The sequence below is a fragment of the Canis lupus genome, chromosome 27 (assembly GCF_003254725.2).
Source record: "Canis lupus dingo isolate Sandy chromosome 27, ASM325472v2, whole genome shotgun sequence".
Classification (NCBI taxonomy): Eukaryota; Metazoa; Chordata; class Mammalia; order Carnivora; family Canidae; genus Canis; species Canis lupus.
In genome coordinates, this window is record NC_064269.1 from 19,424,578 (window position 1) to 19,442,261 (window position 17,684).

General features: G+C 33.9%; 1 protein-coding gene across 8 annotated transcripts in view; it reads right to left on the bottom strand.

Moving 5' to 3' along the window:
• The window catches only part of CCDC91 (coiled-coil domain containing 91), a 332,348-nt gene that overhangs the window by 111,040 nt on the left and 203,624 nt on the right, over positions 1-17,684 (bottom strand). For 7 of the 8 annotated variants that reach the window (XR_003140462.3, XR_007406415.1, XR_007406414.1 and 4 more), the window contains one exon: positions 17,441-17,548. The exons of the other annotated variant lie outside the window; for it this stretch is intronic. Coding sequence is in view for 4 of the 7 variants with exons in the window: in XM_025455495.3 (XP_025311280.1) it covers positions 17,441-17,548 (108 nt within the window). In the remaining 3 variants the exon portion in view is untranslated. The remainder of the gene's footprint in view (positions 1-17,440; positions 17,549-17,684) is intronic. 8 annotated transcript variants of the gene reach the window in all.

Below are 17,684 nucleotides of genomic sequence, written 5' to 3' on the forward strand. Positions count from 1 at the left end.
ACACGGTAATATCTATAAAATGTTTGTCCTTTAGAGAAGGAAGGGAAGTATGATAGAGAAGCGAGACTTAGCTTTATTTGTAATGTCCCCCCCAAATTTAAAAGATCTGAAGCAAATATGTCATCATGAAACTGATGGGGTTCAGAACACACTATCCCAAATTCTGGCACCTTGACATACTAAATATTTTAAGCTAAAGGAATTTAAGAAATGGCAGATGCAGAAAGAATTCTTTGGCCTCCACCAACCCCTCCCCACCGCCCCCCCAGGAAGCAAATGGTAAGACCTTCATGTCAGAGGTGCCCATCTTTTACACTGAAAAAAGGGTGCTTCCTTATTTCTAAAGACAGGTGGATGACAAAAAGAATCCAAATAACAGGTCTTGCTAAATTGCACTCAGTTTACTACCCTTAGCTCCCACCCTTTTGACCTATCATGTTTTTCTATGATTTTTTACTCCGCATTGAATCTAGTAAAAAAATGCTCAAGTTTAACTGTTTCTTTTGGGGAGGGGTGTTCTTTATTTCTTTATTAAGGTTTCATGTCATGTAAAATTATATTAAGTAAATCTGAAATAAATAAATTATAATAATAAATAAATAAATAAATACATACATACATAAATTTGTATGGTTATCTCCTTTCTTTTGTCATGTCAATTTACAAGGCCATGGTCAGACAACCTAGGAGAATATTAGAAAAAACTATTTTCCTCTGCTATGAAACCAGGTAAATCTTAATGCTTATCTATTATTTTTTGTTTATTCTATTTAATTACCAAAAGTTGCAAGAAGATGTGATACACCAAGTTTCAAAATTGGTGAAGAAGAAATTTTCCAAAATGTATACGGAAATTATGTTTCCAAAAAAATCAATTAGCAAATGCTGATAGAAATTGTAACTAGATTAAAAATCTAAACATTCTTTCAAATAGAAAATCTTAAAAAATAATTCACTAAAAAAATAGTGAACTATTTCTTGTATTTCAGGATAATGGACATCCTTTGCATAACTGTAATCACAAATAACAAAGGAACTAAATCGAGAGATTTCTCCACATAACTCCAGCTACTGGTTATTGAATAATTACTATATACTGGCACTTTGCTTCACTTAATCCTTACATAGCACCTATTCGATACTACACTTAACTCTAATTTAGAGATTTTTAAAAATAAGTACAAAGAAATTATACAGTTGCTCTAATCCAAACTACTAATAAAGAATAAAAGACATCATTTGAAGTGTTTCTCAGTCCACAAGACATCAATAATAACATATTCTTTCTTCAACATATCCATTTAATTGATTGAAGGTTAAAGACACCTAAGAAAAGTAGGAGTAAGTTCCTACTACATTTCCTCTATACTTCTGAAACTTGAAGGATGAGAAATTAAGAATAAGGGTTGCTGAAGATCAGCAATATAAAGGCAATACTAAAATAGTGTCTCTCAAAGTTCTCTCATAGATATTACCTGATTTGCCTGTTAAAGATACATACACTTGGGCTCCAACTAAATCATTAAGAATAAAAATAGAGGAGAATCCTATCAATCTGAATAATAAATAAATATCCCCAGTGTTCTCATAATCAGGAAATTTAGAAAACATTGTCCAAAATGATGTTTCCTAATATGGTGGAAACAAGATACACACCTGGATTCTTGTTAAAAATGCAATAGATTGAAGCATATAAAAATGCTGGTTTTATAGGCTAAAAATATCTAAATATTGCCAATTTCAAAACTTTTATATATTCCTTTGCTCCACTGGAACTACAGTATCAAACTGCAGGAAAGGGAATATTATTAACAAGGAATCCAAGGGATTCTCATGATAAAGGAAACTTGAGGAAAAAATATACTATAAAAAGGAAATCAAGAACTCAAGATCCTAAAATTCTCCAAGTTAAACCAGTTCCTGTCCTGCTACAGCAACAGAGGTTTAGCAAACTATGGTCTTCAGTTCAAATCTAATCTGTAGCCTGATTTTGTAAATAAACTTTTATTGAAACATAGCAATGGCCATTCAGTTACAGAGTGTTTATGGCTACTTTCTCACTATACCAGCAGAGTTTAATAGTTTCAGTAGAGAGGATAAACTATTTGCTATCTATCTACTTTCAAAAAGTGTTCGCCAACCTTCCCTAATCACAAAATAACACAACAAAGAGTTGTACATGATTAACCAACAAAGAACATAAAATGATATCATTAAAATAATCTAAAAGTAGGCATAAAAAGAAAAAAAAAGAAACAAAGAAAACATGGAGCATATAGGAAACAAACAGCAAGATCATACATTTAAACCCCAAAGTCTCAAGAATCAAATTAAATGTAAAGAGTTTCAAAAACAACAATAAAAAGGCTTTGGTTATTAGATTAGACAAAAAAAGTAAGAGCCAACTACATGCTTTCTACAACAAACCCACTTTAAACGTAAAGACAGAAATAGTTTAAAAGGGGAATAACTTGGAAAAAAAAGTAAAGTGGAAAAATAGTAAAATATAGGGGAAAATATATTACTCTGGCAATAATCAAAAGACAGGTAGAGAAACTATATAATATCAAAGTATATTTCATAATAAACAACATATCAGAGAAAAGGCATTTTTATAATTTTAAATTATATGAAGGAGACTTAATCCTAAATGTTTAGTATGTCAAAATTCCTAAGAAGAGAAAAAAAAAATTCCTAAGAAAAAACAGAACTGCAAGGGAAACGAGTCAAATCCATAAGCATAGTCAGATATTTCAACACTTTCTTCTCATTAACTGGCAAACAACTAGAAAGAAAATCTGTAACAATATAGAAGACTTGAACAACATAACCAAAAAACTTCATCTCAATGACATTTATAAAAAAAAAAAAAAAACCTCTACCAACAGAAGAATGTGTGTTCTTTTCAAGTAGATAAGGAACATTGGAATATTTACTGAGAGCATATCCTGGGCCATAACAAATCTCAAAAAATGTATTTAAATAACATAAGGTATGTTCTCTGTCCACATCAGAATAAGATTGGAAACCAATTTAAAAAATATATGTAGAATACCACAAATATTTAACACTAAATAACACACTTCAAAATAACCAAAGGATAAAAAAAGAAATCAAAAGAAAAATTACAAGTAATTTTACTCACTGAAAATGAAAACATGACATTTGAAAATGTGAGAAGGGGTGCCTGGGTGGCTCAGTAGGTTAAGCATCCCATTCTTGATTTCACTTCAGCTCAGGATCTCAGGGTTGTGAGACTGAGCCCCATTTTGGGCTCGACACCAAGCATTCCCTCACTTCTCTCTCTGCCTCTGCCCCTCCCCTGATTCTTTCTCTCTCTCTAAAAAAGAAAAGACAAAAAGTGAGACATGCACCAGAATAGTACTTAGAAAGAAATATATCACTAAATGCCTATATTTAAAAATAAAAGTTTCAGGGGCACGTGGGTGGCTCAGTCGGTGAAGCGTCTGCCTTCAGCTTTGGTTATGATCCCAGGATCGAGCCCCATGTCAAGCTCCCTGTTCAGCATGGAGTCTGCTTCTCTCTCCCAATTGGCCCCCTCCAATGCAGTTTGTGCTCTCTCTCATTAACTCTCTCTCTCTCAGGTGAATAAATAAAATCTTTAAATAAATAAATAAATAAATAAATAAATAAACAAACAAACAAATAAATAAATAAATAATAAAAGTTTCCAACCAGCAGCCTAAGCTTCTGGTTTTAAGACACGAGAAGAAGTACAAATTGAAATCATTAAAGAAATAAAATATTCAAGGTCTGAGTATAAGTCAATGATATAGAAATAAGTAAAAAATACAAAGAATAAAATCAATGAAACCAAAACCCAGTTCTTTGAAAAGATTTTTAAAAATCAATAAATCTCTACAAAATAATCCACAAAAGAGACAATGATACAGATTACTAATATCCAGAACAAGATAAGAGACATCACTAAAGTTTCTATAGATATTAAAGGAAGATAATATTATGACAAAGTACACATATACCAAATCTCTCTCTCTCTCTCTATATATATATATATATAGATAGATAGTTTTTTTTGTTTTTTGTTTTATTTATTTTATTTTTTTTTTACAAAATCCAACATCTATTCCCAGAATAAAAATGAGGAATAGAAAGAAAATACTTAACCTAATAGAGCTTTTATGAGGATATCTATAGCTAGCATTATAGCTAAGGATGAAAGACCAAATGCTTTCTTCCCATGATCAAGCAAAAGGTAAAGATATCCCTTCACTTCAATACTAGACAAGAGGTTTAGCCAGTGCAAAAGTTAGAAAACACAAAAGACATCAAATTATAAAGGAAGATGCAACAGTATTTTTATTATCAGGCAAATAGCTATCTATGTAGAAAATCCTATGGACTCTACCAAAAAAGGGTGTTAAAACTAATAAGTGATTTTAGCATCATCACAGAATACAAGACTGGTAAACAACAACTGTATTTCTTTATACAAGCAACAGGCACTGGGTAACCGAAGTTGAAAAAAAATATAAAAGTCAAACTATCATTAAAAAAATAAGAAATGGGTGGCTCAGTTGGTTAAGTGTCCAGCTCAGGTCTTGATCTTAGGGTTGTGAGTTCAAGCCTGACATTCGGCTCCACGTGGGTGTGATACCTACTTTAAAAAAAAAGAAATGAAATATTTTGGAATAAATTTGACAAAAGATGTGCTAAACCTTAACAGTGAAAATTTTTAAACATTTCTGAGGGAAATTTTTTTTAAAGATTTTATTTATTTATTCATGAGACAGAGATAGAGAGAGAGAGAGAGTCAGAGACACAAGGCAAAGGGAGAAGCAGGCTCCACACAGGGAGTCCGACGTGGGAATCAATCCCAGTTCTTTAGGACTACACCCTGGGCCGAAGGCGGTGCTAAACCGCTGTGCGACCTGGGCTGCCTTCTCAGGGAAATTTTAAAAGACTTAAATAGGTGGAAATTGCTCCATGTTCTTAGGTAAAAAGACAATTTGTAAAGTTGCTAATTACACCCACATAGGTTCAACACCATCCCAAGCAATGTCTGTGATAGAATAATTAATATATATTTGGTCTTCATGCCCAGTTCCTAGCACAGAGCTTCTAGAATTCTTGGCATTTCCTTATTGAGAGGAGTAAAAGGAGCATTTTTTGTTATTCACGTAAAGCCCCTTTCAACTATACCTGAGTTTATGTTAATGTTAATGAGTAACTTAAGGTGGGCCCTTATGTAGGTTCAGGATGGAGCCAATTGTCAGAGGAACCAGTCATGTGATAAAAGGGTTGGAACATTCAGCCTCACCCTCTTCTTCAATCTTTAAGGAGAGGGGAGGGGCTGGAGATTGAGTCAATCATCAATGGCCGATGATTTAATCAATCATGCCTATGTAATGAAATCTCCATAAAAATCTCTAAACAACATTTAGATTTAGACAGTATCTAGACTGGTGGGTGAATGTGCTGGAAGAGTGACACACTGAGAGATGGCACAGAAATTCCACAATACCCTTGGCTCTCCCCCATATCTTACCCTACGCATCTCTTCTGTTTGGCTGTTCCTGAGCAGCATACTTTGCAATAAATGTTAATAGTAAATAAAGAACATTTCTGAGTTCTGTGAGCTGTTCTAAGCAAATTATCAAACCTTAGGAGGGGATCGTTGAAACCCTCAATTTACTGTCATTTGACCAGAAATACAGGAGGAGGTCTAGGGATTTATTGACTAGCCTGAGAGGGAGTCATGGGAACTCCTTGATTTATAGCCAGTTGGTCAGGGATATAGGAGGCGCAGAACTTGCAAATGGCATCTGCCGTGGGGGTAGTCATATGGGACTAAGCCCCTAACCAGTGAGGTCTGCACTAACTCTGGATAGTGTCAAAATTAAATTGACTTATACAACAGCCAGCTGGAGAACTAGAGGAATTGCTTGATGTTACAATCCACACATTTGGTGTCAGAACTAATATGAGTAAAAACAGTTCATAACATCCTAGCCTGCTTTGTTGTACAGATTGAAAAGCTAATTATAAAATTTATGTGAAAATGCAAAGGACTTAGAAGAGCCAAAACAACTCTGAAATATGAGAACAATATTGGAGGAATTATGCTATCTTATTTCAAGACTAGTAGTATAGGAGTTGAGAGAAAGGGATCCCTGGGTGGCGCAGCGGTTTGGCGCCTGCCTTTGGCCCAGGGCGCGATCCTGGAGACCCGGGATCGAATCCCACGTTGGGCTCCCAGTACATGGAGCCTGCTTCTCCCTCTGCCTGTGTCTCTGCCCCTCTCTCTCTCATTCTGTGTGACTATCATAAATAAAAAAAATAAAAAAAAAAAAGGAGTTGAGAGAAAAAATGGAACCAATAGAGTTAAATAATAAACACACACATATATGATTGATTTTTAATAAGATACAAAGAAAATTTACCTGTGAAAGAATAGTCTTTTCAGCAATTAAGACTGTAATGCTTGGGTATCCATATATTTAAAAAAAAAAAAAAAAAAGAGAGAGAGAAAACTTCGATCCATATCTGGAACCACATATAAAAACAACTGGATAGTTTGGAAAATTGAAATTAGAAACTAAAACTTTTTTTTTAAGATTTTATTTATTTATTCATGAGAGACACAGAGACAGAGACAGAGAGAGGGGCAGAAACACAGGTAGAGGGAGAAGCAGGCTCCATGCAGGGAATCCAACGTGGGACTTGATCCTGGATCTCCAGGATCTCGCCCTAGGCTGAAGGCAGCACTAAACCGCTGAGCCACCGGGGCTGCCCTAAACTAAACTAAAACTCTTAAAACAAAACAGAAGAAAATCTTTTTGACTTTGGCTTAGGCTAGGTCATCAAAAAAGTGATACATAAGAAAAAAACTGACAAGCTGGACTTCGTATAAATTTAAAACTTCAATAACATATAAATTTATGCATTCAACAACAAAGTACCAAAGTACATTAAAAAAACCTGAACGAATTGGAAAAAGAAACAGACAAATCAGTTATAATCAGAGAGATCAATACTCCTTTCTCAGTAACTGAAAGAAGGAAATTTTGAATTTTGAAGAATTAAAAAACATTATCAACCATAATGACCTGATTTGATATTTATAGAACATTGCACCCAAAACCACAGTGGAATACACGTTCTTTTCAAGTGCACACAGCATATACATAAAGATAGAACATATGTCAAGCTACAAAATGTCTCAATAAGTTGAAAATAAATGATTTTAGTATAGAATATATTCTCAATACAAAAATTTTTAATTAGAAATTAATTAAAAAAGAAAAACTAGAAAAAAAACCCCACGAAATATGGGAAATGTAAACAACACAACACAACTCTAATGGCGCAGTGTTGTATGTAAGTGATGAATCACTAAATTCTACACCTGAAACTAATATTGTATGTTAACTAACTGGAATTTAAATAAAAATGTGAAATCAAATAAGTAAATGAATTCATGAATGAATAAATAAATAAATAAATAAGTATCTCATAGGTACAAAAATCAGGGAAATTTTTAGAGCATCTCAAGTAGAATGAAAATGAAAAAGGTCATATTACAATATGTGGAATGTAGTGGAATCAGCAGCTGGCATAAGCTCTAAAATCATGTATTTGTACTTCTATCTTAAGAACTATAAAAAACTCAAAGGAATAATAAAGATCAGACAGGTAATGAAATAAAAGATAAAGATACAATAGAACAAAAAACTGCTTCTTAAAAAAGATTAACAAAGTAATAAATCTAAACCAGTTGATATAAATTCCTAATATGAGGAAAAGAAGAGGGAACATATAGGCACTAACAGATACCATTACATTTTTCTGATAAATTTAACAATTCAAATGCAATGCAAAGTTCCTTTGAAGACATAAATTATTAAAACTAATGAAGAATAAATAGAGAATTACTAATTAAAAACCTCGACAAAGAAAAATACAGATCTATATGACTTCTCCAGGGGATCCTACCAAACATTTAAAGAAAGAATACGAATCCAATTCAAATCCTTTTCAAAAACAGAGAAGGAAGAAATCTTACTTACAAAGTCAGTTTTATTCTGACACCAAAACCAGAAATAGATACCATAAGAAAAAACAAAACAAAATGATAGACCTATATTCTCAGGAACATAGCCACAAAAATTCTCAACCAAATTTTATCCCATTGAAAAGAGCAATATATAAAATGGAAATTTCTCATTAACAATAGGATTTATCCCATGACCATAACAATGATTTGATAGATAAAATCAAATATAAGATATAACATTATATAAAAGAGAAGAAACACATGATTATGTCAACAGATACAGAAAAGTAAATTAAAATGTAAACACCCAGTCATGACTTAAATTTATTTTTTATTTTATTTTTTTTATTTATTTATGATAGTCATACAGAGAGAGAGAGAGAGAGGCAGAGACACAGGCAGAGGGAGAAGCAGGCTCCATGCACCTTCAAGGCCGACGTGGGATTCGATCCCGGGTCTCCAGGATCGCGCCCTGGGCCAAAGGCAGGCACCAAACCGCTGCGCCACCCAGAGATCCCCCAGTCATGATTTAAAACTCTCAAAAAATAGTAACAAAAAATAACTTCCTCAAAAATGGCATCAGTGGCAAACTTATAATACATTACACTTATAGGTGAAAGACTGAATGCTTTCTCCCCAAGATTAGTAGTAAGTCAAGATGCTGTCACCACATGTATTAAGTGTTATACTGGAGAGCCTGGCAGTGAAATAGCAAGGAAAAAAAAAAAAAAAAAAAAAGAACAACATAGAAATTGCAAACAAAGTATAATTCTGCATAATATGGAATACTGAATAATTCTCAGATGACATTTTCCGAGAAAATCCTAGGAAATGAACCAAAAAAAAATTACAGACTTAAAAAGTAAATTTACTAAGATCTCAGGATGAAAATCAATATACAAAAACAACTACATTAATATACTAGCAAAGAAAATCTGAATGCTATTATAAATAGCATTTTAAAATTGAAACACCTACAAATAAATTTAACATAGTATGCCTGGGTCTGTATCTTGAAAACTACAAAACATTATTGAGAAATTATATATGACCTAATAAAATGGAAAAAAATACTATGTTCACAGATATTGGAAGATTCAGTATCATTAAGATGGAAGGTTTTTTTTTTCCTAAATTTACCTATAGAGTACGCAATTCCAATCAAAATCACAATAGGCTTTTTTTTTTTAAATGGACTGACAAGCTGAGTATAAAATGTATAAGTAAATGCATATCATCTAGGCTAACCAAACAATTTTCAAGAATAAAGTTGAAGTTCTTACACACATTATTTTAAGACTTACTATAAAGCTATAATCAAGAGAGTATGGTATTGGTATACAGACAGAAAACAAGATCACATAAGTGGTTTTCATCCAAGGGTGACTTACTACCTGCATTCTCCCATGGGACATTTAGCAAAATCTGGAGACATTTTTGGTTATCACAACAAAGCATATGCTACTGGCACCTAGGGGGTGGAGTAAAGTAGGTTATTAAATATCCTACAGTGCATAAGACAGCCTTCTGTAACAGAGAATCATTCAACTCCAGATGTCAATATTGCCAAGGTTGAAAAATAGCAGGTCAAGAGAACAAAATTAAGAATCCAGAAATCTGCACTCATATGGTCAAATTATTTTCTCCAGAGATGTGAGGGCAATACAATGAAGGAGAAGATACTTTTGTGTGTGTGTGTTTTTTTTTAAGTGGTGCTGAAATCAATGGATATTCATATTGGAGGTCATTGGAAGGGAAGAAAATCTTGACTATCTCATTACACCCCACCAAGCAAATTAAAAAATAGATCACATACATAACCTAAGAAAATATATAAAACTTCTTATTGAAAATATGGAAGAAAACCACTGTGACTTAGGGTTAGGCAAAGATTTTTGATACATCAAAAGTATGATCCAGAAAAAAAAAAGGTAAGTTTGGATTCATCAAAATTAAACAGTATTTATCTAAGGACACCATAAACAAAGTGAGAAGGAAACCAGAAACCGAGGAAATATTCATAATGCATATTATCACAAAGGACTGACATCTAGAATTTATAAAAACAACTAAAATTATGAAGGTAGACGACAAAATAAAATGAGTGGAAGACTGAAACATACACTTCACAAAAGAAAATATGCAAATGGTAAGTAAGCACATGAGAAGATGCTTATCACCAATAGTTATTCAGATAAAAGCAGTTAAGATACCATTCCCCATCCAAGGAAGACAAAAAGCTAAAATGAAAAACCTTGGGATGCCTGGGTGGCTCAGTGGTTGAGCATCTGCCTTCAGCTCAAGGCGTGATCCTGGAGTTCCAGGATTGAGTCCCACATCAGGCTCCCTGCATGGAGCTTGCTTCTCCCTCTGCCTGTGTGTATGTGTGTGTGTGTGTGTGTGTGTGTGTGTGTGTCTGTCTGTCTCTTTCTGTGTCTCTCATGAATAAATCTCTCATGAATAAATAAATAAAATCTGAAAAAAAAAACAAGAAAAACCTTGACAATACCAAGTGCTGATAGGATTCAGATCAAAGAGAACTCTCATACATTACAATGAGAATATAATATGTCAAAAAAAACTCTGGAAAACAGTGTGGAAGCTGGATGTAAAGTTAAAGACTTAACATATGATCCTGCAATTCCAAACCTAAATATTTTAAAATAATAAAAACATATGTTCCCACACAGATTTTTATGTAAATATCAACAGCAGCCTCAAACATTAAGCAATCTAAATTTCCAAGGATTAGTGAATGGATAAACAATATACTGTATCTCCATACAGAATACTACTCAGCAATCAAAATGTATAGATTACTAATACAGGTAACCAACCACATGATCTCAAGAAACATACTGAACCAAAGTAGGTAGCTATCAAAAAATTCACATTAATTCATTTTATATGAAATTATAAAAGCTAACTAATCAATAGCAAGAAAACACAGATCAGTGGCTGCCTGGGGCTACTGTTAAGGGGTGTTAAGGGGGGGATGACTGTAAAAGGCATGTGAGAATTTCTGGGGTTAACGGAAATCTTCTGTATCTTGATTGTGACACTGGACATATGGATATATACATTTCTCAATAACAAGCCTATTTTACTGTACTTAAGAGCATATCCCAAAAAACTGATAAGCTTTGAAGATAAAGGAAAATATAAAATAAACACATAACCTAACTTTGGTGGAATTTATATTCTGTACTTGATTCAAATGACTACTTATAGTTCTAAGGGAAGATATTGGAAGATAATATATTAAAAACATGTGTTGGTGACTTTTAGCCATTTTTTGACAAGGCACTGTAAGAAAAAGAAACTCAGTTTTCTTTTTTTTAAAGTGTAAGGACAAAGAACGCAGATAGTTTATTTTGTGTGCTTTGGTAACATTCCATATACATCTATCAATAGCACTTATTAGATTATAATAATATATTGTATATATCCTTCATAGAAATTTTGATTTTTCAAGTGCTGCTGGAAAAGAACCCAGAAATAGAATTAATGATGTTATAATTCAAAAGTATGAATGATATTTAAAATTATATTTATATCTATGCACGTATACAACCCTTCATCCACATGCACAAATTCACACTTGCATGCATTGAAATACTTGCTCATCTAATAAAAATTAACCTCTACTCATTATTTCCTCGGTCTTAGGGACATCTATCCATTTTTTTCTTTTTAAATCTTTAGTTTTTCTATATTCTTGCCCATAAATATGCTTAAATGAGCTCAACTTTTGGCCAAAATACAAAGGGGAAAAATTTCCCCTTAATTGCTCCTTCTACCTACAGTGCTCTTCTATGTTTATCATCCAAGCTTCTCAAAGACCTTTTTTTATTTTTTCATCTCCTTTTTTCTCATCTGATTATCTACTTTATTCCTCCACCATTCCAGTGAAACTATTGTTAATGACATTCTTGCCCTATCCAACAGTCATCTGTAAATCCAGACTTCGCTTATTTTGCATTATTTGAAAATGTTAACCACTCACATTTTTGTAAAAATGCTCTTCCTATGACCTAGGTATTGTAGGTTTCCTCCTTTTTCTTTTGCCAGTTTACAGTTTCCTTCATGAGCTCTCTTACCCAATCCATTACATATTGAGGTCCCTCTCAAGACCTTAGGTGGAACTGTTTTTCATTCTATATATTCTCTGGTCTCATCCACAGACATGCTTTCACTGACCTTCTATATATTTATGACTTTAAAATTCATAATTAGCAGATTTCTCATAGTTCCAGACTCTGTATTCAGTTCTCTTACATACTCTGATCTTGAATATTCCACAGGCACTCCAAGCTCAACATGTCCAAAACACAAAATTTTCAACCCTAACCATGCTGCAGGTCTTAAATTTCTTATTTCAGTGAACTGCCAAAACCAAAGATTTGGTTACCATCCACAAAAACATACTCATGTATATAAATACATATTTATGTATATAAAATGTGTTTGTGTGTGTGTGTAAATATATCTTTTATCAATCAACACTGACTTCCTCTCTTCTATTCCCACAAATTCTCTGGTTTCCGTTCCCTTAATATGACTCAAAACCATCAAAATCTCTCTTTCCCACGCACCTTAGTTTGGGCCACCACCATTCCCACTATGAGAACTGTAATAGCCCTTTTACTGATTTATGTGTTTCTAATACTATCTTCCATCAAGTGTTTTTAAAACTTTACCAGAGTAATATTTCTAAAATGCAAATCTCAACAAATGTCACTTCTCTAGTTAGTGTCTTTTAACAGCACCCAATTTCTAGTCAGACAACCTGGCAGACAAGGCCCTTTATTATCCTTTCTACGGCATAAAATAAAATCTCTCATTTGGCAGACTCAAAGAGCCTCACTACCTCTTGTCAAACATTTGTGTTGTACTCTCTCATCTTAAAGATTGTGAATATACTATTCCATCTACCTCTCTTGCTAAATTCTCAGTTCTGACCTCACTTAGACCCATAAACCCTGAAAGAACTCATCATTAGTCCAATAAGTGGTCCCTCACCATATAGGAAGGAATTATATACCCCTTTAACAAAACATTTATTTCATCATAATTTACCACAGTTTTACAGTAGTATCATCGGTTTCCCCCTGCTTATTAATATTAATGGAAAGACTGGGTCTTGCTCATGTTATATCCATTTAATCCAGCAGAATGCCAGTCATATAAAAGGCTCTCATTAAATAAGGAAAAGAGTGAAAGACAAAAGGCTGATCTAGCATTCAAATACTACACGAGGCCCCAAAGTAAATGCATAAAAATTAAAATAGGTTGACTTTTTACAATCAAACACAGATAATATATGAACTAAAAATAAGTAGCCTTTCTTTTACAGGCTGGAAAAAAGAAAACGTGAGTTCTAACTCTGGTTTTGGGAGTAGCCATACCTTGACCAAGAGTATCTTGACCAAGAATAACAAAGATGAAAATAATTCAGCCAGTATCCGCTGAACACCTAGAATGCGTCAGGTTTTAGTCTAAGCACTATGCAAATCTGATGTTATATAATATTCATAACAATTCCAGGAGGTAGGAATTACTTGTGTATACATTTTAAAGATAAGAAAAATGAGGCACAAAGAGGCTAAGGACATTCCATAGTAACACAAAGTCAGTGTGTTACATAGTGACACACTAACATAGTTACATAGTGACATAGTTACAAAGTGACAAAGTCAGGCAGTCAGATTCCAGACACCTGCTTGTAATTACTCTGAATTAGTGTTTACTTGCTTTTCCCATAAATTCTTAATTTGAAAAAAAAAAAAAAAAGAGAAAGGTATGCCAGCACATGTGCACACACACACACATACCCACAAAGGCTAAACTATTTCTAAGGAAACATCCAGCTGTTATTTTTGTAAATTAAGTTTACTAACTTCAAATTTCAAATGGCATCTAATAAAATATGATTAGAGAAACAAGTGTGAGATCACTGTTTCTACACTTTATGTGATTTTACCTAGTGGTCACAACCCCTCTTAGTGTTTAGTTTTTTAAATAGCTTTCATCATACAGAACTGCTTCTGATCTTTAAAATATCCTGAGGTAATCTTGGATTGCTCTTCACCCAATGTTCCCAATTGATGAACACAGAATGTCCTTCCACTTATATAGGTTATTTTTAATTATTTCACCCCAGTTTTGTAGTTTTTAGTGGATAAACCTCTCACCCTCTGGGTTAAATTCACTGCCAGGTATTTTGTTCTTTAAGAAGCTAATGTAAACCGAATTGCTTTCTTTTTTTTCTTTTGTTTTGTTTTTTTTTGAAGAGTTTATTTATTTGAGAGAGAGAGAGAAATCAGGAGGAGGGAGGGATTGAGGGAGAAGCAGGGAGGCCAGATTTGGGGCTCAATCCGGACCCTGGGACCATGATCTGAGCCAAAGGCAAACACTTAACTGACTGAGCCACCCAGGCACCCCTGAAGTGCTTTCTTAATTTCTTTTTTGAATATTCATTGAGAGTATATAGAAACACATCTGACTTTTGTTTGTTGATCTTTTAACCTACCACTGTGCTGAATTCATTTATTAGCTCAAAAAAAATGGCTATTTTCTGACAAGGCACTGTAAGAAAAAGAAAGTTCAGCAATGAATTCACAAGAAAAATATAATTCATAAAAATCGAGTTATAGGTAACAGGAAAAGTTAAGAAATTTGAGGACTTGCAGGAATAACCACCTTCCCAACCCCAACTTATAAAAGAGAAAATGTAGGGCTTTGAAGCAACAAAGACCAGCTTAATTCAACCCTACAGCAATTAGTAAACCATGTATATGTTAGCCACACCCACTGTTGAAGATTCTATCAATTCAAATGTCTCCAAGCACAGACCCAATAAAGCTGTGACTGCCCTGTACATACCTTCATTTGGAACAGTTTGGAAAAAGGAGACCGCTGGAGTTTCTTCAACCCAGGTTTGATAAATGAAGTTATTTTTAATCAGAAAAAGAGTAAGACACAGACAAATAGGCTAATAAATATAGGGGTGAAAAGCATATAAATATATTAAAGGTAGGCAATAGATCTATAAAATAACTGTGAGTGTGTCTTTGACAAATGGAGCTGATTGTAATCAAACAGATAAGGAGCCAAAAGAACCATTACCCTGAACTGTCACTGTATGCTATCTAAAATGACCCATGCCAGGGTACCTGGGTGGCTCAGTTGGTTAAGCATCTGTTTTCAGCTCAGGTCTTGATCTCTGAGTCCTGGGATGGAGCCCCGAGTCGAGTTCTCTGCTCAGAGAAGAGTCTACCTCTCCCTCTGCCCTTCCTTCCTGCTCTTGTGCTCTCTCTCTAATAAATAAATATTTTTAAATAAAAAAATAAAATGACCCATGAATCCCAATTTTTTATAATAAAAAGCAGTCTGAGTAATGGTATAATCACCAATACTCAGATATAGCCAACAAAGATACTGAAAAATTTAAAATCTATATGATCATAAAGAACAATGGACTAGAAAACCTGTGCCTAAACCCTAAACAGAGAATCATGGTCAATCAAAGAGCAATCCTATCTGCATAATAGAGATCTTACTTAATCTGAGAGTCCACTGAGATTTTAGAATTGTTACATACTAATAATAGCTGTGCGTCTCTGATTCTTCATTCTTCCTACAAAGAGCATTTATAGTAAATACCTTTATATTGCCACTGTAGACCAAATATGTTGAAGGTAAACAACATATATTTTAGTTTCTAGTTCTTTAGGTCAAAGAGGCCTATATATCTGGACTTGATAATGTAGAGACTGTAGTACATCATTCCCTATCTATCATCTAAACATCCTGGACTTTTGAACTTGAGGCCATAGCTGGTCAGAACTTTCAGATTTTCTCCTAAGGAGACAGGGTAAGTAAATTTGCCTGTAAGATGGAGACTGGGAATATTTGGCAACCATAAGGGCCAACTGTGGGATAACTAGTGCTGCTAACCAAGTATTTCCTGCTTTCTCCCCTCCGGATTCATAGTAGGATCTCACTAGCTGGCCCCACTATGTTGAAGTGAAGTACTATGGATAAAAACTGAGAGTCAAAGTGCCATTTCCACTCCAGAATATTGAATTACTAGTAGCAAAAGACTGGGGTTCTTTTCACTCTGCAATGATAACAGGTAATGTTCCACAAAGGAACTACTAGGGTAAGGACAACATAGCACCAATCCCCAAGACAACCCTCAGTGTATACGTAGCATGAGTAAGATATAAATCTTTGCTGTCTGAAGCCAGAGAGTTTAGGGTATAACCTGGCCCATCTTGGCCAATATATGCTTTCTGCTGTTTCACAGTTCTGTGACCTTAGTTTATCTCTGTGATTCCTCTGTCCATTTACAAAGTCATACACTTCATACCTCTGATGACTTAGTATTTCACCACCCAAAAGAATATAATTGTTGTATTAAACTTGTAAAATTGCCTGTGTATTTCCTCTCTCAAGCCATTTATTAAAACGACACTGAAAAAATTTAATAGAATTGACCCCATCTCAGGGATGGGCTAGCATATTTATAAGTCTCCATTTAAATTCTACCCCTAACTCTGTTTTTCAAATTCTTAGTGTATTTTCTTCCCATAATATAAAAGAGCTCCCTTAAATAAAGCTGGTTTTGAGGCTCCTGGGTGGCTGAATTGGTTAAGTGTCTGCCTCCAGTTCAGGTCATGACCTTGGGGCTCCTGGGCATTGGGGTCTCTGCTCAGAGGGGGGGTCTGGTCCAAGCCTCACTCTCCCTCTGTGTGTGTGCTTGTTCTCTCTCTCTCAAATAAATAAATTCATAAATAAATGAATAAATCTTATTTTATTATCACCTACCAAATTTCATGTTATTGAAAAGTATTTCTGAGAATATATTACTTATATAACACCTCCACAAATGTCCTTCAATTGCTTGTTCAATGTAAATAAGCGAATAATGTTTTTAACGTCTTCTAAGACATTAAATCAAGAAGAGAAACAAAAAATTCAAATAGAAACCAGTGCCTATATGTGATGAAAAGTAACTCAAACATGAGTAAGTGCCTTTAAAAATTTAAATATTATTTATAAGTCTTAGACTCCTAAAACTCATTTTCCATGCCCTAATACACTCATAGTCATCTCTTTGTCTCTGTTATTTGTTGAATAATATTATAAGTGAGAAATTAACATAAGAATCATCATTAATTTGTGGGAGAGCCAGGCATTTTAGGCCTTTAGCTCTATTTTTAGTCTTTTATAAATCTCCCAAGCTTTAACATTAAGTTTACACAAGCATATTTTTTTTTCTCCAAAATCCACCAGGGAAAGTAAATGGCACGAAACCGAATAAACAGTTATAGAGCTCTCAGGGGAGGAGAGTCAGAAGAAAAGTGTCAATATATAATGGATGTGCAATTTTATTACCTGAGTATTTAACAGCTCTTCACACTTGTGTGCTTGTTTCTCAATTGCAGAAATGTACTGTTTTTCAATAGCTTCTACTTGCTGCTTAACTGAAGACTGTAGTAGTGCCTAAAAACAAGCACAAAAAGTCATTGGGATCACAGAGTCTACTGCTGGCATAAGGATTTTTTTTTTGACAGTTTTACGTATCTTAAATAGGATACTCTTCAGCATTACAAAACACACATGTGTGAATATTGAACAC